General features: G+C 44.6%; 1 protein-coding gene across 4 annotated transcripts in view; it reads left to right on the top strand.

Annotated features, from left to right (window-relative positions):
- Window positions 1-25,350, top strand: part of Pbx1 (PBX homeobox 1) — a 308,344-nt gene that overhangs the window by 209,222 nt on the left and 73,772 nt on the right. For all 4 annotated transcript variants that reach the window (XM_032915421.1, XM_032915423.1, XM_032915422.1 and 1 more), the window contains exons 3-5: window positions 8,430-8,674; window positions 14,488-14,678; window positions 22,325-22,460. In XM_032915421.1, the coding sequence (XP_032771312.1) occupies window positions 8,430-8,674; window positions 14,488-14,678; window positions 22,325-22,460 (572 nt within the window). The remainder of the gene's footprint in view (window positions 1-8,429; window positions 8,675-14,487; window positions 14,679-22,324; window positions 22,461-25,350) is intronic.

The raw sequence follows: 25,350 nt of genomic DNA, 5'->3' as shown, positions 1-25,350 counted from the left end.
GACATGAGGTGAGGTTACTTCCGAGTCGAATGGTTCCCGAGGGTCTCTCTCGAAGCCTTTCAGAGTGGCAGAGACATCCAATGTAAGCCCTGAAAGTCTGGGAGGACACAGATGCTTCCTGGCTTGGGGAGAATGCCGTCCGGAGAGTCTATGTGAAAAGCAGACCACACACAACTTAGGCACAGCAGGGAGGAGGAGATAGGTGTGTGGGTACCTGTGACATCTCCTGCGTTCAGTTTAGACCATAGAAAGTCTGAAGGCAACAGAGAAGCTATTTCAAAAGAAAAGCCCGTGTGGGACCCAAGGAACAACATCCAAGGTTGTCCTCTGCTCCTCCTCCTCCGATAAATAAAACACAAGAGTTTTAAAGCAGGGGGACCTTACAGTGCTTAGGAGATTCGTAGCATAGGAGCCCCGGCAACAGGGAAGGGGGAGAAAAAGCAGATGCTACATGGGCATACATTTTATGCACTGAAGAATGATTGGTTTGTGGGACATGATGCTGTTACCGACCAGGACTTGTTCGTCCTCACACAAGTCCTATGTGTATGTATTTGCCCATGCCCGTGTTTGTGGGTGCGCTCACTGGCCTGTGCCGGTTCTTTCTTTGTTACACATTTGTAACATATAGGAACCAGACACCAGACTCTTCTGGTCCTTTACCAGTGCACCAGCCCCGGAAGGCAGTGTCTCACAAAGTGCAGGGGAGACTCCTACTTACGTTGTATGTAGCCGAGGGTGATAATGAACTTGCGATCCTCCAGCCTTCGCCCCAGGAGTGATGTAGTAGTAATAGGTCTGAGCCTGTGTTAATCCCAGCACTCCCGAGGCAGAGGTGAGTTCAAGGTCCTCCTGGTCTACATAGTGACTTCCAGGACAGCCAGGGCTATGTAGAGCCCCCTTCCCCACCAAAAAAACACAACCACATCATTGTCACTGTCATCATCGTCATAAATAACAACAATAACCTCATTTTACTCATAGTCCGAATGGTGACAAATCAGTATCATCACTACTTATTTCATGACGAGGAAACTGAAACTAAAAAAAGGCAAAGTCCCCCAGCGAGAGTCTGGAACGTGGGTTAGCATGGGATATACCCCCTTCTATCTCAGTGTACTTTCCTCAAGGATCCTTAAGCCGTGTTGTAGAACTGGGTGAAGAGAAGCCTGAATGTACACTTATATTTTCTTGGATATTAGAGTTTGCTGGTGGGGTTGGGGAACTTATCATAGCCAGCAAGAACCAGGCAATGTTCTGGACATCTTAGGAAGACTTTAATCCACAAAATGTTTTCAGCTTGAGGCAAGAGCGCATTAAGAAACCCCTCCTGCCTTTTGTAGTGACTTGCTGTAGGAGATGCTGTTGTAGAGAGAAGTCTTCCTCTCTGTGGAGAGCGCAGCATCCTCCAGCTACTGGCTCCATATCTCCCATGCTTCTTATGTATAACTAAGTAGGAAATGGTTTCCCGCATCCTGAGTTCCCATGTGCAGTCCAGGCCTTACACACCCTACCCTGGCCCTCTCCCCTGCCTCATTCCCTTTCCTCAGATGTCTTGAATACACAAATCTGAGGGCAGAGGCCGTATGAAGCCACGCCCCAACCCCCAACCTCTGTAGCTTTTCTTGTTACAAAGGGGGTTTCCTGAGCCACCGTAGAAGCTTTATCTATTAAGATCTGTAAGTCCGTCACCAGGCAGCCGGCACCCGTCCAGAAATGCAGGCGCCTGTTGTCCAGTGAGTTAGCTTTCTCCCTGCCAGCTGGCCCGGGGAGACTCGGTGTGCCAAGCAGGGAACGTGTGAATGGGATCCATGCCCATACATCCCTTGAGAAGTACAAGTCCTGTGACCAGAAGGGCCAGAAGTTAGCCCAGAGAAAAGACGGGGAAAACTTGGTAGGTCTCTAGAGAAAACTCCTAAACATAAATGCTCAAAATAGTAAAAAAAAAATCCCCAAGAGTACCCTGTATTTTTGTTTTCATCTCCTGCCTTAAAACTTCACCCACAGCTCCACGTGTTGCGGCTCTGGGCCAAGTGGGAAGAAATGAGTGCATTTTCCAGTTCCTGGCTAGAGCACCCTTTGAAAGTCAGGGCAGCCATGATACCATAAGAAACACTCCGTAAATATGCTTGCACTGAAACACTTGAAGACCTCACTATCTCGTTGTTGGAAGGAAGTTGACAAGTCCTTTTCTGATCCCTTATGCTGTTTATATATACCTGCTCATTAATGAACCCAGGAAAATATTACGAGGATTGAAAGATATCTTGTCTTCATACCAAATGGTAACACTTTGGGAAACCACCGACCCGAACAAACTCCTGTGTGATTCGAAGGGGACAATACCGTGTATCAGAGTGATTCCCAGATCTCCAGATTCTGTGCACTGGAATCCTCTGAAGAGGCCATTCTAGGCCAGCAGCCAGGAAGATTCCCGCTTGGTCCTCTACAGTCTGAGTTCCGACAGTACCTGGCTCTCCGGAGCCTATCCATCAACCGTTGTCTGGCAGCTGCCTGTAAATGCCGGATTGTGAAACTGGGGAAATCAAATGGTTAATCATTTCCATTTACTTGATAGACGACTCTTTAAAATAACTCACCCAGACAGCTTTTCATCAAAGACAGAAGAGGCTTGAGAACTGGGAGGGATGAGCGCCCATAAGTACAACCCCAAGCTTCAGGCTACTAAGGAATGGGAGACATGGGTCCCGACACGGTTTAGAAGAATCAGCGCCTAGCTAAGTCCTTTTCCTGCTGGAGGAGTGTCCACCAGTTTGTGGATGATGACTGTGCCTGTCAGAAATGACACACCCTGAAAGGTCGGGGTGGTGGAGTAGTGGGGTGGCGGAGATCTACAAATCTAAAAGCAGCTGGTGTAATCTTAGACCTCAGAGAAACCCGTCACAGATACTGGTCCTGTGCTTGGCTCTCCCTCACTCCGAAAGCCGTTGCCCTAATGTCGGCATAGTATTACTTGTTTAGAATGGTCACATTTGAAAGGCAGATCTTAGTTTTGGGAAATGGGTGTGGAAGAGATGGGAGAGAAAAAGCGTTCTCTCTGTACAACCTTGAACCGGAGGGGGGTGCACGCACCAGGAACTAACTGCCTGGCCTAGAAGGGTGGCAGGACACAGATGCCTAAGATGCTGTAGTCCTACATCCTACTCGGCTGCATGCACAAGAGCTCTGAAAGGACCTGAATAGATGCACGATACCTGAGTCGTGAGATCATGCTGGGTCACCGTGACATCACTGGCTTCTAGGAGCTCACTGTCTTGGTGGCAGGAGCCTGCCTTGTTTTTAGCAAAGTTACCCACCTTTATAACCTATAAGTGTGCTAGCAGAGTTTGTGTTTGTATTGCCAGGTTATGATGCAATTCAGGGTGCACAAAGGGTCCCAGGGGCTAAACATTTTCCAGTTTCTAAAAGTACAAGGGCAGACTACTCCTAGCTCCACTGGCTTCAAAGTCCTGCCTGGCTTGGGGTTGGTAGCTCGTCTTGGAAAGACAGAACTCCAAACTGGTCCAGAGACTGTAAAAATCTAGCTTCTGCCTTGGTGCTTTGAAACCATGAAGAGGCTTTTTTAGCCTTGTGTCTGTCCAAGGGTTATCTTTTCCAATGGTCTCTTTATGTTACCCAGCTAAGCGAGTTTCAAGTTTTACTCCATACTGAAACAACGTCCTCTGCTAATATGCTCTCCTCCCTGTCTGCCCACGTTTGGGAGCTCAAATCTGAGCAGATCCCAATTCCCCAGCTCCATGGAGATGTTGGTGGCTGTTGGGACCCTTTAAACAAGTCCTCGGTGGGGAGAGAGTGCCCTCTAGTGGGCACCAGCCGGGAGCGGTTCCCCAGCTGTATTGCTCAGCCAAGGACAAAACAATCCTTTGCACAGCCCTCCCACTGGCTCTCTTGAATGTGCCTTTGGGTTTGGTTTGTTTTTCTCCTTGTGTGAAGAAAATAAATAAAGATTGAACCGCAGGAGGCCAGTTGTGAGAGCTGCTCCAACCAGGCTGTGACAATCTCCTTATCTCTGGAGTTTTAGCACAGGATTAACCCTAGGGCAAGTGATAACAGCAATGTGACTTCTGGTGCCTTCTAAAGACTGTGACAACCTCTGTGTAAATCACTTACCTGTCTGTGACTGGTCTCTGTCTTTATTGGAATGGGAGGGGGTGATTTGTGAGTAGGAAACTCCTTCTTTAAGAATTATTACCTAAACCGGGATAAATACCTTGGTGTTAGGTACAGCCAGTGGGGCTGTTAGAACCCTGTATGCACCAGCATGCGCAGGCATGGGGACCCTTTAAAGCCCAGTTTCAGGGAAAGCTGTTGGGCAGGAGATGGAAGGGGAGGAAGGGAGGGGTGCTGGGCACCCATCAGGGAGGCGGCAACCTGATCATATGTGATGGCTGCTGGATTAGGTAACAGCTCGGTTGGTTGAAATTGGATCTTGGAGGACGAGTGTTAACATCTCCGGTGTCCCAGTGAAAGGTTCATTTGAGTCTTGCATGGTGCTAGAGAGATAAAAAGGAGCTTTTAAATACGCATTTTGTCTCCAAGTCACCAGAGTACTGACTTCAAGCCATAAATAGGAAGCGTCACATCTGTTAGCCGTATCACTTATTTCTTTAATGCTGGTGGGATTTTCTTTTTAACTGACTAGTTGAACAGTTTCCGGGTCAGGGAATTCATACACCTGGTTGTTGTTGTTGTTCTTGTTCTTCTTCTTGTTGTTGTTTACTAGAACCTTGAAATCTTGTCCTAGGAGGAAATAAGGACCTGCAAAATTCCCTGCCTTCTTTAAACATACATGCACACCCCAAGACCATCAGAACAGTCGCTTCCCATGTACTATAGCACAACAAAGTGTTCCCCTATTTGTGTCTAGCTTTTGCACGTTTTCCAGTGTAGTCTTTCATGAGTAGAATAAAATTTAAATGGTGCACTGTTTGGGGGTGGGTTGGGGGGTCTTTCTGGACTTTATTTTCCTGCATCTTTTCATTCTCTTATTTTCAAATTTCTGGTAGAACATGTCTATAAAACAATTGTAATAAGTCTTCGCAAACCCAATTTCCTTTGAACGAGTATTTATTTAAAGCATTTACCATGTAAAAAAAAATCAAGCGCCTTTATTGTTGCCAGCCCCACTGCTCCGTAGGTAAATCTTCTCTCCCCACCGAGGAATGCATCCCAATGCACTATCTGCAGAAACTTCCAGGCTAGGTAGGCAAGGCATGTTATTATACAATAGGCCACCATTGTTGGCCGCATTCCCTCTACAGCGCCCTTAGGGAGATCCTCGCCTTATTGAAAAAGATCAAAAATATCAAGGGCAAGCAAGATATTCATTAGGTTGAGGAGAGTTTATGAGGAGGAACTTGGTTGTTTAAAAGCACCCAGGCACAGGCATGACTGAAACCCAGAGGAGTAGGGAGAGAGAATGTGCTGAGGAAATATCAGGTATATGGGAACCAACAGTGCGAACCTGCTCATGGCCACCTGCCTGATCCGTGCTCTCTGAGTACCAGTTGACCTACCTTTATTCTTCCTCGTGATTGGTTTTGCTAAAGCTGTGGTTTAGGAGGCCATCTTTGGCACCTGTTATACCGGAGGAGAAGAGTGCCTAACATTGCTTTGGAAGGGCAGGTGCCAACGGATAGATAGCACGTTCTTTTTGACAGTGCTGCTGTGGGTGAGAAAGGATGATATCATGTCTTAGTGATGGGTCATGTGCAAGGGCCATAGGCTGCAGAGTCACCAGGAGACACCTTTGGACATATTACTGTCTTATTTAGCATCATGGGAAAATTATTTCTTTTATCCTAGAGAGTTTATTCAGTTTCTTCTTAAGGAAATAGACTGGATCTCTGAGTAAGAAGACTGGATTCAGAGATTGGTACAGTGGGATGTATTTGTAATCCTAGCATACAGTGAAGGCCAAGCAGGGCCCTTATGAGCTTGAGGCCAGCATGGATATGTATAGTAGGACTTTGTTGAATGAACGAATGAATGGGGCCTCAAATATTGCCTCAGAACAGAAAAGCAATATTCATTTTTCAATAGCTCAGGGGTAATTTCTTCTTTAAAATTTGTGAAGAGTTTATATATATATATATATATATATATATATATATATATATATATATATATATAGTGGTTAAAATTCACCAAGCGAAGAGACATACCTATAAGCCCTACAAACGATGCCTTCGTACCTACCTCGGATGTGATAACAGCTGGACTTTGAGGCCCAACGTGTGGAAGATTAGATGCTCAGTGTCCTCAGAGCCTGGCAGGCCACCAGGAGTGTCCCCATCTAGTTCCTGACTTAAGGAGCCTTTGTTGGTGTTGAGTTCATCGGAGGATTTTGTAGATCTGAGTAAAAATGTGCAACATAGAGAACATGGCTCTGTTGTCCATAGTCACTTAAAGGGCTGTTTCTATAGGAAGTTTTGAGTCTAGCAGAATTAGATTTCATGGAAGGGGGACCCTCCAAGTATACCTCTACAATCATTTCACCTTACGGTTATCCCCGCTGTATCAACTTGATTTGTGCATGGAAGAGCTTTTGGTATGAAAGGGGAAAACTAATGGATACCCAGATATTCTAGCATGCATGTAGATTGGTTTCTTTTCTGGTCTATATCTTTCCCTTCTTCCTTTTTTCCTTTCTGTCGTCATCAAGCAATACCTTTCATAACCTTTCCTACCAACTCTTGACATTGCTCTTGGTGTTGGAAGAAAGCCATGCTGTAGTTTTCCTTCTGGACCAGGCACTGCCACTTCATTCTGAAGGGTGCTATCTGTTGTGAGCCAGGAGCATGTGGGTACAGCCAGCAGTGATACTCGCATCATTATGTTGAGTTCATTCCTACCTTCCCCACCACAGCCCCTGGAGTAGACAGGGCTGCCTAGGAGACAGCTAGCTCTGGTCTGTTCTCTTCGTACCCTAAACAGCTCTTGACTCTCACAGTTCTTGTGCATCTACTAGGACCTAGATCTCCTCTCCTCCATCCTTGCCCTTCCCTCCTCTTCTGTTCTCAGAATTCTCTCCATTTTTGTTGTTGTTGCTTTTTGGTTTTTTGTTTGTTTGTTTTCCCACCACGGAAAATGGTCTTCTTGTTCTCTTTCAACAAAAGCTTGGCGACTGATGACACAACTGGATTTAGTTGAGTGGTTTGTTTATCAGAAGGCAGGCTGTGTTCAGGAGGCACAGAAACAACTCTCCCGTGAGCCATTCTGCAAACTCACCTCATCTCCTTCAGTTCAAGTCACCCCCACCCACAAAGTTGTGGTGCTTCCCTAAAACATAGCCTGGTTTTGATCTGAAACTTTGTTCTACCTGAACTCAGGGTTGGGCGAATCCATGAAAACAGCTTCTTACAAACACCACACCCTCACTTTGCACAGGACAGAGAGCTTACCACCCACCATACATGGAGCTCTGTTTTCAAAAGCAGCATGTCCTATGCCAGGGTCAATTTGTCTTTGTAGTTTTCTACACTACTCTCTATTCTTTCAGCCAGTCCAGGGAAAATCTCTCAAGATTTAATTCCATGGACTGGATTTACCTTGCTGAAGCTATTTCGGAAATGACAGCACGGGTTAATTCAATATTACAGTGCAAGTTAACAGAGTAAAAGCCACAAACAAAAATGTAAAGTAAGAGATGCTCTCTCCTTTTTTTTTTTTTTTTTTTTTTTTTTTTTTTTTTTGTTTTTGTTTTTTTTTTTTGTTTGTTTGTTTGAAACCTGGCTGTTTGAAGATTAAAGTAAAATAAAAAAAAATCACATTTTGTTATAATTAATGTTTGCAGTCCTACATTGACGGTAGTAAAACGCATATAACAGGAATTTTGTCAGTTTTGTAATGTGCAGGTTAGCGGCATTAACTAAATTCACATGGTTGTGTTTTCATCTATCCATCTTGTTAGGAGGTGGGTAGAGACAAGGCCTCATATGGCCCAGGCTGGCACTCACGAGCAAACACACCTACACTCACACATGCACATGAACACAAATACACAATGGTGACCTTGAACTCCTGGCCTTCCTGGGTTCACTAAGTGCTGGGATTATAGCTGTGACCCACAGTGCCTGACTTCCAGAAACTTCTTTCGTCTTCCCCAAGAGAACATGTGACACACTAACTCTCCCTTGCCCCTTCTTCTGGTCTCAACCCCACTGTTCTCCTATCCTAGGTATCTCATATAAGTAGTTTCTTTGGAGCAAAGCAGGTATCTCCTTCCACATTCCCATCTTCTCAGTTGATGTCCTGCCTGTCCTCTGGTCTCCACATAACATATGACACTTGATCTGGAATCTGGCTTAACTGAGGCAAACAGTTGGGTTCTTGTAGTTTGTGTCTGGTAAATGATTCCCGAGTTGCCGCTGCTAATCCTTTCTTTTTCCCTTTGTCTTTCTCTGTAGTTTTGAGTATTCGGGGAGCCCAAGAAGAGGAGCCCACAGACCCCCAGCTCATGCGACTGGACAACATGCTGCTAGCAGAAGGGGTGGCGGGGCCTGAGAAGGGCGGAGGCTCGGCAGCGGCAGCAGCAGCAGCGGCAGCTTCTGGGGGTGCAGGTTCAGACAACTCAGTGGAGCATTCCGATTACAGAGCCAAACTCTCACAGATCAGACAAATCTACCACACAGAGCTGGAGAAGTATGAACAGGTAACCATACCCCTACAGACTGGGCACCATGGTGGTCATTGGCCAAGGAAGGGCAGAACAAACCACAGCCTCACAGCCTACGAACGTGTCTTGGTCAGGCCTTTCCCATAGGTCAGGGCTTATCTTAGAGCCTTGAGTCCCTTCAAGAGCCTGTTCTCAACTATCGAAAGCCTAGGCCTTACATGGGACAAGACACTAAAACCATGACGTTGTAAATGATGACTGAAAGAAATATGAGTGGCCATAAAGGAGGAGTATCCTGTGCTGGGAACTCTAGAACATTTGTAAATGTAGAACGTGCTTGGGCTCTCCCTAGAGCACACAGACCATTGTCAGAATTGCAACCCGATTACAGGGATTGCTGGCTTCCTTTGGCCGCTGCTTGCTGTTAAGTTGAAGAACATTACTCTTTTGAATGCTCAGAGAATTCCATGGGAAGGGACATTTGAACCTGACCTTTCCATGCTGGGGTCAGCTGAGCCAAACGTGCCCTCTTTTCTATGTGTGATATGTGGTGTGACATACAGTTCTCCACAGAGATAATAAGTCATCTCAAGAGATATTCTAGAGCCACACCATCTTCAATTCCAGTCATAGAATTTTTCTGACGGTGTCATATAAGTGCATGCCATACCCCAAAGATAGAAAACTGTAGATTCACAAAGGGTCATAGAAGTCCTTTAGAAAGACTAGGATTGCTTTAACTCACAAAGTAGCATAAAGAAATGAGGTACCATATGATGCCAGAGCTCTCCCTGGTAGGGAAAGCCCACCTGTCCCCCATAGACTGGGACTTCTATATCAGTGCCATTACTCCAGCCATTGTGAACCGCAGTGCTCTGTCAGGTGTCCTTTAACACCCAGATCTCCTCCGTTTCTTTAACCGACAAATATATTCATTGTCCCTGTTGGATTTGATGCTGAACTCCAGTTCTATATGAATGTCTTTCCTTGAATTAGATTTTCTTTTACCATTTTTTTTGTGGGCCAAAAAAGAAGAGGGGGGTGGAGAACAGTCTACTTATGATTGCCTAGTTAGCCAGCAAATGTGAACGTAATAGAAAATTTAAATTTTAAAACAGAAATGGGCATTTTAAAATTTAAAGTGGAGAAAGGTTCATGAGCGCACCCCTGTCCACCTTTGGAGTGGAAACCCACAGAATCCACTCTCTTACACAGGAGGAAATGCTATGCCTCCTTAAGTTAGTCACAGTGAAAATTCAACCACCAGACAAGGTGCAGTGGGAGCTAAAGGGGAGAAAAAAATAAGTCAGCATGTTTGGAACTATGAGAACACTACCCTAGATGTTCTTGGAAAAGAACATGTGTTCTTTACACATCTTGGCTCCCAGAGACTTGTCTCAGGTCCCAGGAGAGTCTGGGATGAGTTGGCCTACCTACTAATGGTGCTTTTCTCCACCTGGGTCATCCCGAACCTGGACTCTGCACTAACTCGGTGGGACTTTAGAAGATGCACGTGCAGACTTTTCTTATAAAGATCTCCGGATGGCCTCTTGGTTTATCCCCTCCACACTACTCTTACTTCACTCTTCCCATCAACCTGCCTAGACCTGACATCTCAAGTAACTCATGCCAGTTAAGCGAGGCATGAAAGAAACTTAGAATATATGCAGCTTCCTCCAATCACGCAAATGCAATGTGTGTTAGGCTTGAGGGTATTGATGGATAGCTTCATTGTTAGCTTGAGATGTATACAGCACAGAACTGATTTCTCCATTGAAACTCCCTTCTCTCTTTCCTGTTGCCATGCAAAATTCCACCACTCGGGCAGTAGTAGCCCATTCAATAACGCACTCACCATTGCAAAACCTCTGGGCCAGTGCAATCGCGCTTGATCTTCAAGCCACTTTGATGTTGGGTGCCTAGGACTGTCTAAGGAGGTGAGGAAGGTGAGGTGGAAGATGGGAAGCATGATACTGAGGTCACATATCTGGTGAGGAATAGAGGTTGACATAGAGTCCTCTTGTGACCCTTGGGCCAAGGGCTATTGTTAAAATAAGGCCTGTCTCCATTTAGTAAATATAAGGTAGTCAACACTGAATAAGAAGTGTGTCGTTATCTCTTTGGGTTGGACTGCTGACATCAAACTAGTGATAAAAATGTTCTCTCTAGTACTTTCTCATGGATCCCTTCCTATTTGAAATCATAAAGATGTCGGAAGTGAAGAACATAGGGAAAACCCGCGGGTACACAACAGAGTATGCAAATGTAGCAGTGGCCGACTTGTCCTGTGTATTTATTAGATCTGGGAAGCAAAGCGTCATGTCCCCTTATTTATGTGGACAGTTTTGGGGGGGAAAGAAGTGAATTCTGCTTAACACATTCTGGATGCCTAATAATTTATTAAAATTAGTTTGTTAATTATAATAAATAGCGCCTTGTGTGGCAGTGGCGCTGTTAACCTTTTAGCTGGTGTGTGTGAAGAAGATCCATCTTCTTCATTCTTCTGCAACACTTCCTCATGGGGGCTTTGTTAAATGTAGGGAACCTTGGTTGAGTAAAATGTCATCCTTCGTGTTAGTAGTTGTCACTGTCAATTCTGCTACCTTTGTTTTGTTCTTTGTATACTGATAACAAGTAATCGCACAATAATTAACTTCTAACTCATCCCTCACCCCCCCCCCAGCCCTCCAAACAGACCCACCTGAACGAGCTATTTCAGACGAAGGTTATTAAATAAAGAAACTTCTAGAAACTGTCATCCCTGTTAAATGACATTAATAAAACACTTCTGTAGGAAAAAAAAATGTTGGTGGCGAAGGTAGTTAAGAGCTAACATACCTGTATTCTTGTTCCTTTGAGTTCGTCAGCTTTCATAAATGATGCCACTGGAGTATTGACTGAGCTGCATCTCCGGTGCTGACCTGGGCTAGGATAACTCAGTACACAGCAAAGGGAGCTCTTAGATCCACTTATCTCTGTGAAGGAGACTAGTGTCCATTCTCAGTCAGAAGAAGTCAGGAAGATGGGCTGACATGTAGGATGTTGGGCAAAATCTAGAACCTTGTGAGGCTCCCTACGTGGGCTTCTCTTTAGTTGGCAATGTCTCCTGCTATCCCTGGGAAGCTTCTTTGTAAAAGCTCTGCTCCACAGGTAGCTTGAGTTCTTCACGGTTCCCTTAGTTGTCCACAGCAAAGACCATTGGACCTTGAAAAGTCTATAATGTTTTGACCTCAAATACATACCTTACTGGTACATTGTGAGCGCTTGAGTGAACAGAAGCATCCCTGCTTCTAGCATTACAATGGCAGGGAGCTGAAGGGTTGCTACAGGCGGTTCAGATCCTAGAAGAATCTGGATCATTTTGCCCTATGCATCTAAGACAGCCTCGGTTGTGTGTTCTCCCAGCTGTTTAGTGGCTGCTTTGCTCTACCACAGCAGTGGGTGGAAGGACCCCACTGTCTTCTCATTGCAGAGCATCAAAGTCCCCAGAATAAAATGCCCTGACTAAACACCAGATATTGTGAGTATTTTGATTCACTGTAATGGAACGTGTTATTATTAGCCAAGCACTGTGGCTTTCCAACTGAGAGCTGGTAAATTTGACAACCCCTCCTAACCTGCAGCTCTTGCTCCCTGATAGTCCCCTCGAGGTAGGGATGCTGCAGCCCAGCAGATTGCATTGTTTCCTCAGAAAGATGGCTGTGCTCTTGCTGTAAGCCTAGCCCTTTACTCTATGTCATGGGGCCTCAGAACCCCTGCCAGCTCACTGCCAGGTTTCACTTCCCTGTCTTTGTGATACAGTTCCAGAGCCTAGGTTTAGTTTGGGAATAAAACTGTAACAGACACTTTTCTGAATAGAGAATGCTACGTAGACCCATCTGTGACTTGCTCTTCAGCATATTCCTGCAGAGTAGAAAAGGGGACATTTATTGTCACATTTATTTTACCAAGACTGAAATGAAGTCTGCAGATGTTTACTCTTGTCAGGATAGTATGGTGGGTTTCTTAAGTCGCCTCTATATTTATAATATAATAAATAGTTTAAATAGTTTGCCTGAGTGGTTCTACGTCCACTGTGTGCACTGCCCAAGGAGGCCAGAAACGGGCATCACATCCCCCGGAGTTGGAGCTACAGGTGGTTGTGATCTGCTACATGAGTGCTGAGAACAAGACTCGTGTCCTCTGCAAAGAGTCCTGCCAGCTTTTGAGCCATCTCTCCAGGCCCTGAGTTCTCTTCTGTGTCACGAAGTCATAATGAAGACGTGCACTTGTGGCCCACATAAGCATCGCACACATAGTAACTCTGCAGACCTCTGCTGTGCCCTGTAAAGTACATATTATCATCCCCAGTTTACAAAGGGAAAAGGGACACAGATACGTTAAAGAACTTTCCCCAAATGCCACTCCTGCCAAATTCTGCAGGCAGGGACCCAGGCAGCCTTCGCCCAGTTCCTGGTCCATACAAGTGATCTTTACATCTAGGTCCCTGTGCACAAGAGCACGAGTACCATTTAGTGTGTTGGAGGGTTGAAGAATCATTAAATCTCTCACATGAATAAAATGTGCCTTTTGGTAATGCAGGAATTCGCAACAATGTTTACAGGAGCAGGGTTCAAAACAGGCTTCCACCGTGGGTTTCAGATGCCACCTGTGGGTGCCTCTGCCCGTGTTAGTTTGGTCATCCAAACTCAAAAGATTCTTCCATAAATAACCCGTGACTGTGGGCTTCTGTAATCACTACTGCATTACTGATGCATACAAAGAGCTTTCTGCTCTAAAAACCCAGTGATGCAATATTGTCAATAATAAGCAAGTTTCTGCTCTTTGTATTAAATTCGGGGTCCTTCGAGTCCCAAGTTCGAAGTTCTCAAAGCACCGTCTTGCCCTTTTCATTACAAATCTAATACCGTTGTACAGCAGCGCTGTGAGTTAATCCGTGAATAGATATTTTATTGAGTGTTCACCTAATGAAACTAGACTGTGGATGTTAAGTATTAATAACTAAAAGAGAGGGTAGTGGTTTTTCAAAGAGCGAATTCAGGCTCTGAATTTCCCGGCCCATAATGATAGGAAGCCTTTGGGCTCACTCTAGCCTTTCTTGCCTCCTGTGTTCCTTCGGAAAAATCCCCTTTTCCCTTTAGACCATGGTTTTCCCAACCGATCAAGAAAGCCATGAAGATCCCACTTAGACTTCCGTGGTTGACTGATAATGTGCTCCTACAGGGGTGCTTTGCGGACCCTCTAAATTACACTGGGCACTCTTTTTATAAGGTTCCTGAGGGCACACCCTCTGTGTTATGGACAAGGAGCAAAGGGGCTTCTTTAGATAAAACTCAAAGCCAAGTAATGAGAAATGTCCGGGAAGAGTTCTAGAGCTTTTTATTTTTTGATTCCACTTGAACTCTTTTTGGCTGTTTACGTATCCCAAAATTGAATATTTGGAAGCCCAACCATATCAGGAATAATGAGAAAGACAGAGAAAGCTCATAATGTATTTGACCCCGAGTCACTCTGCTCTTAACATAGGGGCAAAAGGCAGGGGTGGATGTTAAGTATCTCCCCTTTCGATGCCATAAAATCATAAGGAAAAATGATGTTAAAACGGTTCAGAATTTTATTTTCTGTTAAGAATTTGAAGCCAGTGCCAAATAGAGCTAGAGCCACTGGGGAGAAGAGGATTTTCTATATAATCATTTATTCTAGCTATTACATTTGACAAAATGTCGTAAAGCCTTCTAGTTTTCTTCACTTATACCAGTATCTAGAAAAGTGCCCCAGCTCCGTACTGTAGACTCTTTGCCAACGTATGAATTTCAGTTCACCCCATGTTCACTGGGGCGCCTCTGCAGGCATGCAATGAATTCACCACCCACGTGATGAACCTCCTTCGGGAGCAAAGCCGGACCAGGCCCATCTCTCCGAAGGAGATCGAGCGGATGGTCAGCATTATTCACCGCAAGTTCAGCTCCATCCAGATGCAGCTGAAGCAAAGCACGTGCGAGGCGGTCATGATCCTGCGCTCCCGGTTTCTGGATGCGAGGTGAGTCCTTCCGGTTGTCTGGAAAGAGAATCCAACAGGGTCTGGGTTTGTGGTTTGACTCTCTCCAAAGTTTCAATTCTCCATTGAATGCTCTGCCATACTCTAGCTTGTGTAAAGGTCTAAGGTCCGAGAAACACAGTCTGCGAGACAGGATAGCCCACTGGTTTCATATAGTACTGGCGGAATAGGTGATTATAGGAGATAATGTTTATTATTCCTGTTGGTCCTCTGGGTGAGCAGCACAGGTAACAGTGAGAGGCCCGAAAGGGGTTGTTGTTGTTGTTGCTGCTGCTGCTGTTGTTACACAGCACTATTTCCTTGTCTTACACGAACATATCATAGCTATGTACTCATTGACTTTATTAGCACACCGTAATGACAGTTCCTCCAAGAAGGCTTCTAACTGCTTGAAAGTTGGGATCTTTCCCATACTGCAGAGAGAGAGAGAGAGAGAGTACTCCATTGAATTCAAGGACTATTTTGTGGTAGATTACCATGCACAATACTGGGGGCCGCTTAAGTAGTTCACAGTAGTTCACAGAACAACTCATGCTTCCCTGAGCATAGACAGTCAAGAAGGTGGCTTGATGGAGACCCACTGGCTTGGCTTGATGTTTTCTATCTGGCTTCAGTGGTGCTCATGGCCTTACTTATATATGTTTGACAAAAAATATATGTTTGACCAAAAAAAAAAAAATGGTCTAGAACAGCCCTAAAAAAAAACCCTCATGGGGTTGGGGATTTAGCTCAGTGGTAGAGTGCTTGCCTAGGAAGCGCAAGGCCCTGGGTTCGGTCCCCATCTCCGAAAAAAAGAACCAAAAAAAAAAAACCCTCATGAACTCATGAGAATTTAAAGCAAAAGACTGAGAACCAATTCTTAATTCTTCTACTCTATGGACCAGTGAAGTGATGTGAAGTGATTATAACCTATGGCTTCTCTTCTCCAGCCTCTGAGAGAGTACTAATCAGAGTTTACCTTTACTTAGAAGTAGATTGTTTTTTTGACAGTTGATCTACAAGTTCGTCCCATAGTTTAGGCCTGCCTTGTAGACCACAGTTCATCTTGAATTGGTCATCTTTTGTGTCTGCACAACCCTGGAAAATATTCCCAGCGTAAAGCTTTTATTATCAAATGTTAGTATGTCCTGGTCCGTACACCATTTCATGGTGTATATAGTTTTGTTCCTGTTGAGTCAGACTGAAAGATTCACAGCTCTTCCAGGATTGCTTTCCTCTCAGATGTCATGCATTATTCAGTTCCCCTGGCGTCTTCTCTTTCTCCTCACAGTGGTAGGCTTCAGTGGTCGGTGGACCCATTAAAACTCCCCCAGCATCTTCTCCCACCTCCCCTTCCTCAGTATGTTTTTGGGTTGCATGAGATACAAAATGAGAATGCCAGACAGCAATATACACCTGTCGGCCAAAAGGATCCTGTCCTAAAAGGGGGACAAGATGGAAGAGATGGCTCAGCAATTAAGATCACAAACTGTCTTGGCAGAGGACCTGAGTTCAGTTCCCAGGAAGAACACAGGGAGCAGGTTGCAGCTGCCTGGAGCTTCATGGGATCTGAAGCCCTTCCCTGACCTCCACAGGTACATGGGCACTGTGGCCATATATACACACACCCCAAGCATATATAATAATCAAAAGTAAAAATACAATCTTAAATAAAAGTGAGACAGCTTGCCCGTGTAGGTGAAGGGACATAGGCATTGGTGAAATCAGACCTTCAGCAGGATTCTGTTTCTCTTGCCCAGTGGCCTGCAGCCAGCCTGGTTTCTTTAAGGCAACCATTCTACACAATGTGAGCGACTGGTGGCTTCTGTCTAGGTCCTTCCTCTAGGCCGAAGCGGCCACCGTGCTGCATGTGTTGCTTGCATCCCCATGGTAACTCCCTTAATTAAGATGCTGGAGTTGCTATTTACATTGGCAAATCCTGGATGTGTGTGTGTGTGTGTGTGTGTGTGTGTATGTGAGAGAGAGAGAGAGAGAGACAGAGACAGAGACAGAGACAGAGAGGGAGGAGGAGGGGGAGAGAGGGAGAGGGAGAAGAAAGAAAATCAAAGAAACGTTGGGTCCAGATTGGTTTTTTTTGTCGAGGTGGTAGTTGTTCAGTTGGTTGGTGTTTTTAGTTAGTTGGTTTTGTTTTGTTGTTTTTGTTTCTCAAGAAAGAAACTGGAAAAATGAACATAAGAGAACCATTGTGCTTATGGGTCTCCCTTAGCGTCAGTTCCACTGCACCCAGCTCAAGGTCAGAATCTAATAAGACACTGGGCTAGGTATGTTTTGTTCACATTTGTTCCTTCCACTGGCCTCTGTCTAGATGATTCCATTTGGAACCAGAAGGGCAGTCACTCTAAGGCAGGTTCTCTTTCTTACTTGGGTAAGAAACTTTCAGATCACCACACCAGACCCTTGGACACAGGCAGCCTCTTGTCATTGGCCATCTCATGTCTTTGTATAGCTATATATTTGCCAGCAGAGCATCAGCCTAAATCCAGCCCCACGTGAAGCAGAGCCTGGCTCACAAATAACAGCTTATCCAAACGTCCTGATAACTCACCCACCAGTAACTGGACAAGCGAGCTAGGCCAACCCCAGGGAGAGAGCGATTCAGCATTCACTGTGAATATTCATACCCCATCCTATACACCCCCTCCCCCCACCCCTGAACCATGCATCTGATGGGCAGGGCCTCATCAGAAAAGATTTCATGGTAGACAAACGAAATACAAAGAGGACTTGATTTAGTAATGGGATTAGTCTTTGTGATCTAATAGGTGTGTAGAAGTGACTGTTACACTCCTTAGTGGAGGGAAATGCCTCGTATCAGCTTTCAATCGCTGTGTAGCAGATTACCACAAATTGAGCAGCTTAAGGCTATGCAAGTTTGCACCCTTGCAGTTGTGTTGGCTTCAGTTTGGGGAGAGCTCTGCTGGCTCTTCAGCCAAGCTGTCCAGAGTCAGTGATTACATCTGAATGTTGGGTGCAGTAAACGCTCTTGTTCCCCCTCTTGTTCCCTGCGGGACTTACAGAACTTTGGTTTGTGGAGGCAACCCTTCTCTAGAAGCACTTCCCAATCAGACTGCTTGCTTTCTTTCTTTAAAGTTAACCGTATCACAAGGTGAGACCCCCATTGTGGCCACTATCCCAGTCACTTGAAGGAGAAGGTATCATATATCAGGGACCTTAGATTCCTGTACTCATACTTCTAAACTGAGCTCTTGACCTGGATTTCTTTAACCCGGGTTTCAGCCTTTCTTTGGGCCTCACATTGATGTACAAATGCCAACAATGTTGAACTTAAATTTTCTTTCATCTGTTTATCGTCTCATCCTGTGTACTGTCCATCCTGTTTATTCAGCATTACAAATTGTATCCTCTTAAAGAGAGTAAAGGGGATAAAATTTTAAGCATTTAGTAGTTTCGAAGCAAAAAGCTTATAGGATTTTCGTGGTGTGCTGCATTGGGGTTTGCAATATTAACATGGATGCTTAGACGTGTACTCGTGAGCTGGACTATGCTCTGAGTCACCAAAGAGCAGGACCAAAGGAAAGGAAAAGAGGTCGATAAAGCTGAAGACATCTTACGAGGAATGCAGACTCTCCCCATTCGACCTTAGCAACATCCCAAGCACTTGCTAAGTGTTAGACACAAGATTTTTAAATATGAGTAAACCATGGGTCCTGCTCTTAAAGGGATTTTCTTTTTAGTTGCAGATGTGTGTAAGCTGTGGCAAACACTGTGGTAGAGAAAATGAAGAGATAGAGGAAACTGGGGGCCACTAGGGTCTTTGGTTGATGAGAGCATATATGTCATTGCTGGACAAAATGGTGTAACAATGTGTATTGAGTTGGAGAGATCAGGAGTAGGATGGACCCAATGACCATCTTAGCTGTACCAGGGGGAATGGGGGTTTAAATCCCTACTTTTAAGGAACAGAACCCTCAGAGAGGTGTTTAGGGAGTGATTGTGAGAAAATTTTACACAAACTCTGGAATGCCACTGGATTCAAATTCTCACTGAAGTGTCAGTGATCCCTGTGATCAGAGACAAGTGCTTTATCCTCCCAAAGACTCAGTTTTCATATCTATGAAATGGGGATGGTTCCTTACATGAGAATGTATGAAGCTAATATTAAAAACAAACACAGTGTCTGACACAAAATGTTTATTCTATGATCCCAGTATAGTAATTCCTAGGCCACTCAGTATGTATATTATATTTAACACATTTAAATATTATCACCTTTAATATATAAATAAATATAACTTAAATAACTTTATAATATACTTATATATAAGCATATGTTATCCATTTTATAACTTAGCAGCATGAGTAGCGAGCATGTTGCTTTAAGAAGGGTTCTATAGTGATTCTGATGAGGATGTTCTAAACTGGAAGAGTCTGGAATGAATCACTGCTGACCTCTCTGTCCCTCAGACTGGGCCAGCACAGCCAGTGGAGAAAATACTGTCTACACCTTATAGAATATTCCCTGGAAATTTTTCTGGTTTGAAGATAAACCTGGCTATCTTATGGAAACGGTCAGTGGGTTCTACAGTCATCCAGTGTTTCTGGGGGTGTTCTAACCTGGGCTCTCTTCCATGATGGCTACTTGAGCATGTCTTCTGACAGCATCAGTCTAACGGTGCATGCCTAGTTTATGGCCCTTTGACTCTAAATTCAAATGTAAAGTTAGAGTGCTGATGTGCTTTAAGAAATCGTCTGTTAGCTCCGCTAGCCACATTACAGCTGCATGATAGCCTCAGGTCACTATGGTTACTCTACTGGGTAACACAAACATAGAACACTCCCTCATTTCAAAAACACCACTCGACACCGTTAGTCAGCAGTGCTGTGAAATGCACTGGCTCATCTAAACCATTCAAAACTAGCAGTGGTATCAGGAGTGGAACAAAGGGATAGATGTGAGAGATCAGCACTGTGTGGACCTGCTCTGAAACCATGGTCAGATGAGGGTAAGTAAGCAGCAGGAGGAAATCCTGCTTCTCACGATCATGGATGTCTCGTTTAGACACTACACTTGATCTTAGCCAAAGGCAAAGAAGTGATCATGGTCTTTTAGAAAAGGGAAAACAAAAAGTTTCCCATGAGCCCAAAGCAGGGCTGTAATAGTCCATGAACATCCACATTTTCTTACATCAAATGCAAAGATCCTGGTAGAGAGAAATAGCATGGCAATTAAAAATACTTGCTGTTCTTCCATAGGATTGGGTCCCAGCCCCACTTCTAGACTTAGAATTGTCTATAACTGTCTGTAACAGATCTGGCATCCTCTTCTAGCAGTGCATACATGGTGCATAAACACCTGCCTATACACTTTACAAATTGCATGCAAGCACATGCATGCATGGACCACACATCCTCACTCGCTCGAGCACACACACAGGAAATCCATAGTGATCACTGCTCTGATTGGCTGGTGATCACAAACATTAACCTATAAGTCAGGAATGCTAAAACAAGGAAAGCAGTTGTCCAGTTGTCTCAGCTCCCAGCCTTACCTTGAGACACACGTTATTCTCACTAGATTTCCTGAAGCTCTGAAGCATCCTGATCATGAGATTTCAGAGACAGATTAAGACAGCTACTGAGTGAAGCAATAAGCAAGTCCATTGGAGTAGATGGGACCACCTAGGCTAGATCACATATCATGGACACCAAGAGAGCCAGCAACAGCTGTCTGCACCATCCCCACACCACTAGCTCATTCCAGAGAGGTTTCCTTTGAGCTCAATTGGAAGACTCCCAAAAAATACTCTGTAATGCTAATTGCCAATAATGGGATGAAGAATTGGGGGTTCTCCCAGAGACAGAAGCATTTCCTGGTCCAGTTCCCCAGACTCCAAACAACTATCTGTAGGAAAACCAGCACAAGGTTCTTTGAAGGCAAACCCAGAGGATGCACTGACCGTTAGGCCATCTTCTTCTAATTTCCATTAGGCAAGGACTTTCCACACAAGCCTTTTTTTCTCTGGGCTTTTAAATCCAATCTGTCCAATCTCCAATGCTGGATGACCCAGAAACTCAGCATGATTTGGGAGAGTGACTGGAGCTTGCCACAGTCTGGACAGATGTGGTTGATACCTGTAGGCAGATGGTGTTCATCCGGTAAAATCACGTACTTTATTGTGTTAATTAATGCAAGAGGGACCCTGAAAATACAATATTAGCTAAATTTCCAGTCTAGCAAGGCCACCGGTGCTTTCTGTTGGCTAAATTTGGAAAGTCTCTGTCCTGATATAACCAGAGATATTCTAGAATTCTTTCCCTTGAGGAATAACTTGGACAAAAAGCAAGGTAGGTAAATGTGCTATTAAAGGGAATTTTAAAAGACTTCAAGGAGGAAAATCAGGCCTACACAGAGCCGAGAGTCCTCTAAGAGATCTTCCAACCACCCACAGGCCTTAGCAGTGAGGAAGCAATAAAGTAATTCTCACTTGAGATTTGTTCAATTAGCACCCCCTTTTTTAAAAGGCAGAGAAGTGCTTTTATGAGAGAAAAATGATCTTCTTCCTTTTGGCAACCTGTGTATGAGGAAGAATTCTGTGAGCTTCAGTTTTACCACTTAGCAGCTTCTGCTTCAAAACTGCCCTTTCTCTCTCTGTTTGAGGGAGGTCAGGCAGTCAGGGGTTAATTCCTGCCCTCTTCCCCAGATGACTTTTTAAAATGTTGGGTGCATTTGTATGGGGATAGAATCGAGAGAAAATGATAACTGAGTTTTAACTTGGGGCTTCCAGAATCTCTGTCACTGCCAGGAGGCAGCTTACATAGAAGCATGAGGCTGGGTTGGATGTCAGGCAGACCTGAACTATCTCCATAGCACACCCGCTGAGTGACTTAGAACACAGTATTTAATCTGAGAATAGGGCCAGGCTGTGGGAACAGTGGCAGTAGAGGTAGTGATGATGATGGGTGCAAGCCTTTAATCCCAACATTTTGGAGGCAGATACAGGTGAATCTCCAAGTTCAAAACCAACCTGGTCTACAGACTGAGTTCCAGGACAGCAAGGGCTACACGGAAACCCTGTCTTGGAAAACAGAACTAGTAAACAAACAAGCAAAAATGGCGAGCGGATAAGAATAGCTCTAGCAAAGTGACAGGTGGAATGAACGACGTTAGTTCATGCTCTTGTTGGAAGGGCCTGGAATGCTACCACCGAGTTTGGCTTGTGTCTCGTGCTAAATGTTCTACTGAGTCCTTCGTGTACATGGTCCCTGTGCACTACCTCGGAGCTCTTCACAGTCACTTGAAGAAGCTGGTGCTTTCGTGTCATACAGTCACCCCGTTGGTATCGAGGTGGTCTAGGATTTAAACCCAAGGTGGCCTGAATGTACAGATATTTTTGATTCTCTTCTCCAGTTCATTTGAAACACAGAATAAATGTGCTTAGTGATTAGGACATTCAGCCCTTTTTCAAATTTCACCCTTTGCTCAAAGATGTTCCTTCTTGGGTTGGGGATTTAGCTCAGTGGTAGAGCGCTTGCCTAGCAAGCGCAAGGCCCTGGGTTCGGTCCCCAGCTCCGAGGGAAAAAAAAAAAAGCTGTTCCTTCTTCTAGAAGCCACCCTGCTCTCTGTCTAATGTGACCTTTCTTATCCCTTTCCCTTTCTCGTTCTGAAGGCGGAAGAGACGGAATTTCAACAAGCAAGCCACAGAAATTCTGAATGAATATTTCTATTCCCATCTCAGCAACCCTTACCCCAGTGAGGAAGCCAAAGAGGAGTTAGCCAAGAAGTGCGGCATCACAGTCTCCCAGGTGAGAAACCCCTTGAAGAGCCAGCTTGTAGCCTTGCCTGATGGAGCCTCCTGGGGGTATTGGAGGTTTTTCTTAGGCCTTCAGGCCTTGTAAGAGCTACCAGAGAGATCCTTGAAAGGGGAAGATAAGCTCTTAGTGCTTGTGAAATAGTTTTCCGGTGAGTCAAAAAGCCCAGCCAAAGGAAACAACCAAAGGAAGAGAAAAATTAGAATATAGTATGCAAAGACGGAGAAGGCTCCCTTGGGATGGTAGCATTTATTATACAATACCCGCATCTTTCATACTGTTTCTTCTAATGCCTTATCATTTTTCTCCTAAACCAAGGACTTTAATAAGAGTCAGTGAATAAGCTACTTGAATGAAAGGGATGTGAATGCTTTCTCTTGGTGCTCTGACCCTACAACGAATAACTGATTGGGAGGAGTGGAGCCTGCCACTGTGGTTCCGTTGGAATGGCCCTGGGTGTCCCTTTCTCCAGCTTGCACTAACTGTAACAGATCTCTACTGACTTGGAAAGATGCATGACACAACAATTGTATAGCCACGGGATCTCTTAACACGAATAGAAGAAAAACAGGAGGCAGTATTGAGCCTCGGTCTTAGAAGGAAAAAAAAGTATAAGAAAAATAGCGTAGCACCATAGATTTGATAAGTAGACCTTCCTTACAATAGTTACTGTCTTTAGAAACATCTACTTAAGTAAGGCAGCATACATATAGGCCTTCTAACCCAGGCCTTCAGTGGCTTCTGTGACCTAGCTGAAGGTTATTTCCAGCCCCATCAGTTAAGGAAAGCAGAAATTCAGTATTCATGCTCAAGTAAGTCAGCCTAGTGTTTTTCTAGAACTGTGACCATTTTGGTCTAGATTTAGTTTTTTGTTTTTTGTTTTTCTTTTTTAAATATTTATTTATTTCATGTATGTGAGTACACTGTCACTGTCTTCAGACACACCAGAAGAGGGCATCAGATCCCATTACAGATGGTTGTGAGCCACCATGTGGTTGCTGGGAATTGAACTCAGGACCTCTGGAAAAGCGGTCAGTGCTCTTAACCACGGAGCCATCCCTCCAACACTAGATTTAGATGTCTTGCCTGTAAAATGGGAAGAAATGATGCTCCTTGCTCCTGGTGGTGTATTTAAGGAGTGGGTTTAGGGAGTGAAGTACACTTCTACTGTCACAGATCAATAGGTTTCCATGGTAGAGTCCTCTCCTTCTAAGGTAGAGTTAAACTTCTCCATGGACTCAATCAAAAAATCCACAATTCCAGATTTTAAATTTATCTAGAAATGAGGGAGAACCCTTCTGGAGTCACTTGAGGGTACGGCTGGTGATAATGACATTAGCTGTAGCAACTTCTACCTCCTTCATTGTGGGAACCCAAGGGCTGAACTTGGTTCACCAAAAGAATTATTTATATGCCATGTCTCCTTTCTCTTCTATCTACCCCAAGGCCATGCCTTCCCCCACACACACACACACACACACACACACACACACACACACACACACACACACACACACACCACCCCCACCACCACAGCAACAATAACAACTGGTAGGCTAAGCTGCTCCACATTGTGAAGCAAAATCTGCTGAGAACAATAAGACGCCATTCATAGATTCATAGGCTGGGGCTTGTTTTTGGCCAAGGTCAATGTGGGATTCTAGAGGACTTACTCTTACTTTTGGAGAGTCTTTACTATACCATTCACCAAACGTGGCTGGTTGGAGGATACATGTTAAAGCTGTCTATGTTTCTCAGATTTAGTGATGTACACTACTTCTCTTAAGTTTCTTAATGAGGTAGACGTTCTGTAGCCACCCTTTTTAATAGCCACCTCACGGCACCTGTCCAGCCATCCTTTGTTTCTTGGTATCACTATTTCTGCGTTTCCTCTCTCCCCCTGGGCCAGCCCCACTCAGTCTTTTGAAGTCTATTTATTCTCACTTTGCCCACCCTGCAACTGGTTTTCTTTCCTTAGCTTTCATCAGTTCATGCTCCAGCCAGTGGACCGGATCACCCTTTTTTCATTCACAACTTCATTCTGACATGTGCTAAAAAAGCTATTGGTTTCTCCCATGACTCCCCCATAAAATAGGCTCATAGACCTAAATCTGTCTGAAATGCCTCTAATAACTATCTTCTCCCCCCTGGTCCCCAAAGAGCCCCGCATCCATGTGAGTACTGCTCGGTGTGGTCCTCAGAAAGCAGCATCAGCTGCATCAGCAATGCCAGCAGCACATCACCTAGGACCTAAGAGAAATGTGGACTCTTGGGTCTTCAACCAGCCCTGTATCCAAATCTTTGCGAACGCGGGTCCTGGAATCTGCTTTCACGGGCCATCTGTGAATGCTTAACTCTGAAAAGCACCGTTCTACACACTCACAGCTACAAATGTAACTCCATTTGAATATCCAGATGGGGCTTTTGTCCCGGAACACTAAACTCATGTATCTTACTTCCCACTGGATTTTGCCGTGGCTCTGCCCATAGGCTCTTGAAACATAACATGTTTGAGATGTAAATCAAACAGTCCCCGGAAAACCTATTATTCTTTCTGTGCTGTCTGACTCATGCTACCTCATCCGTATGCATCCCTAGTGCCCGACACATATTAGGCCTTTAGTCTATGACAGTTGAGTGTTAATTAATGAAACGCAGAGTCTACGAATTATCTGAGGTAGAGGATACTGCTATGTAGATACTACAGGAAATGCCCCAACCTCTCTAACACCCTCCCAATCAGGTCTCTTCTCATTTAAACAGGAACTCTCTCTGCCACACCACTCCCACCTACATCTCCCCTTCTTGTTTTGTTCATATACAGCTAATAGAAATAGACCTGGGTCATTTCCTTTCTTCCCGGAAGGTTTCCCTCAATTACCTT

The sequence above is a fragment of the Rattus rattus genome, chromosome 10, assembly GCF_011064425.1.
Source record: "Rattus rattus isolate New Zealand chromosome 10, Rrattus_CSIRO_v1, whole genome shotgun sequence".
NCBI lineage: Eukaryota > Metazoa > Chordata > Mammalia > Rodentia > Muridae > Rattus > Rattus rattus.
This window is presented reverse-complemented; position numbering and strand designations above follow the sequence as displayed.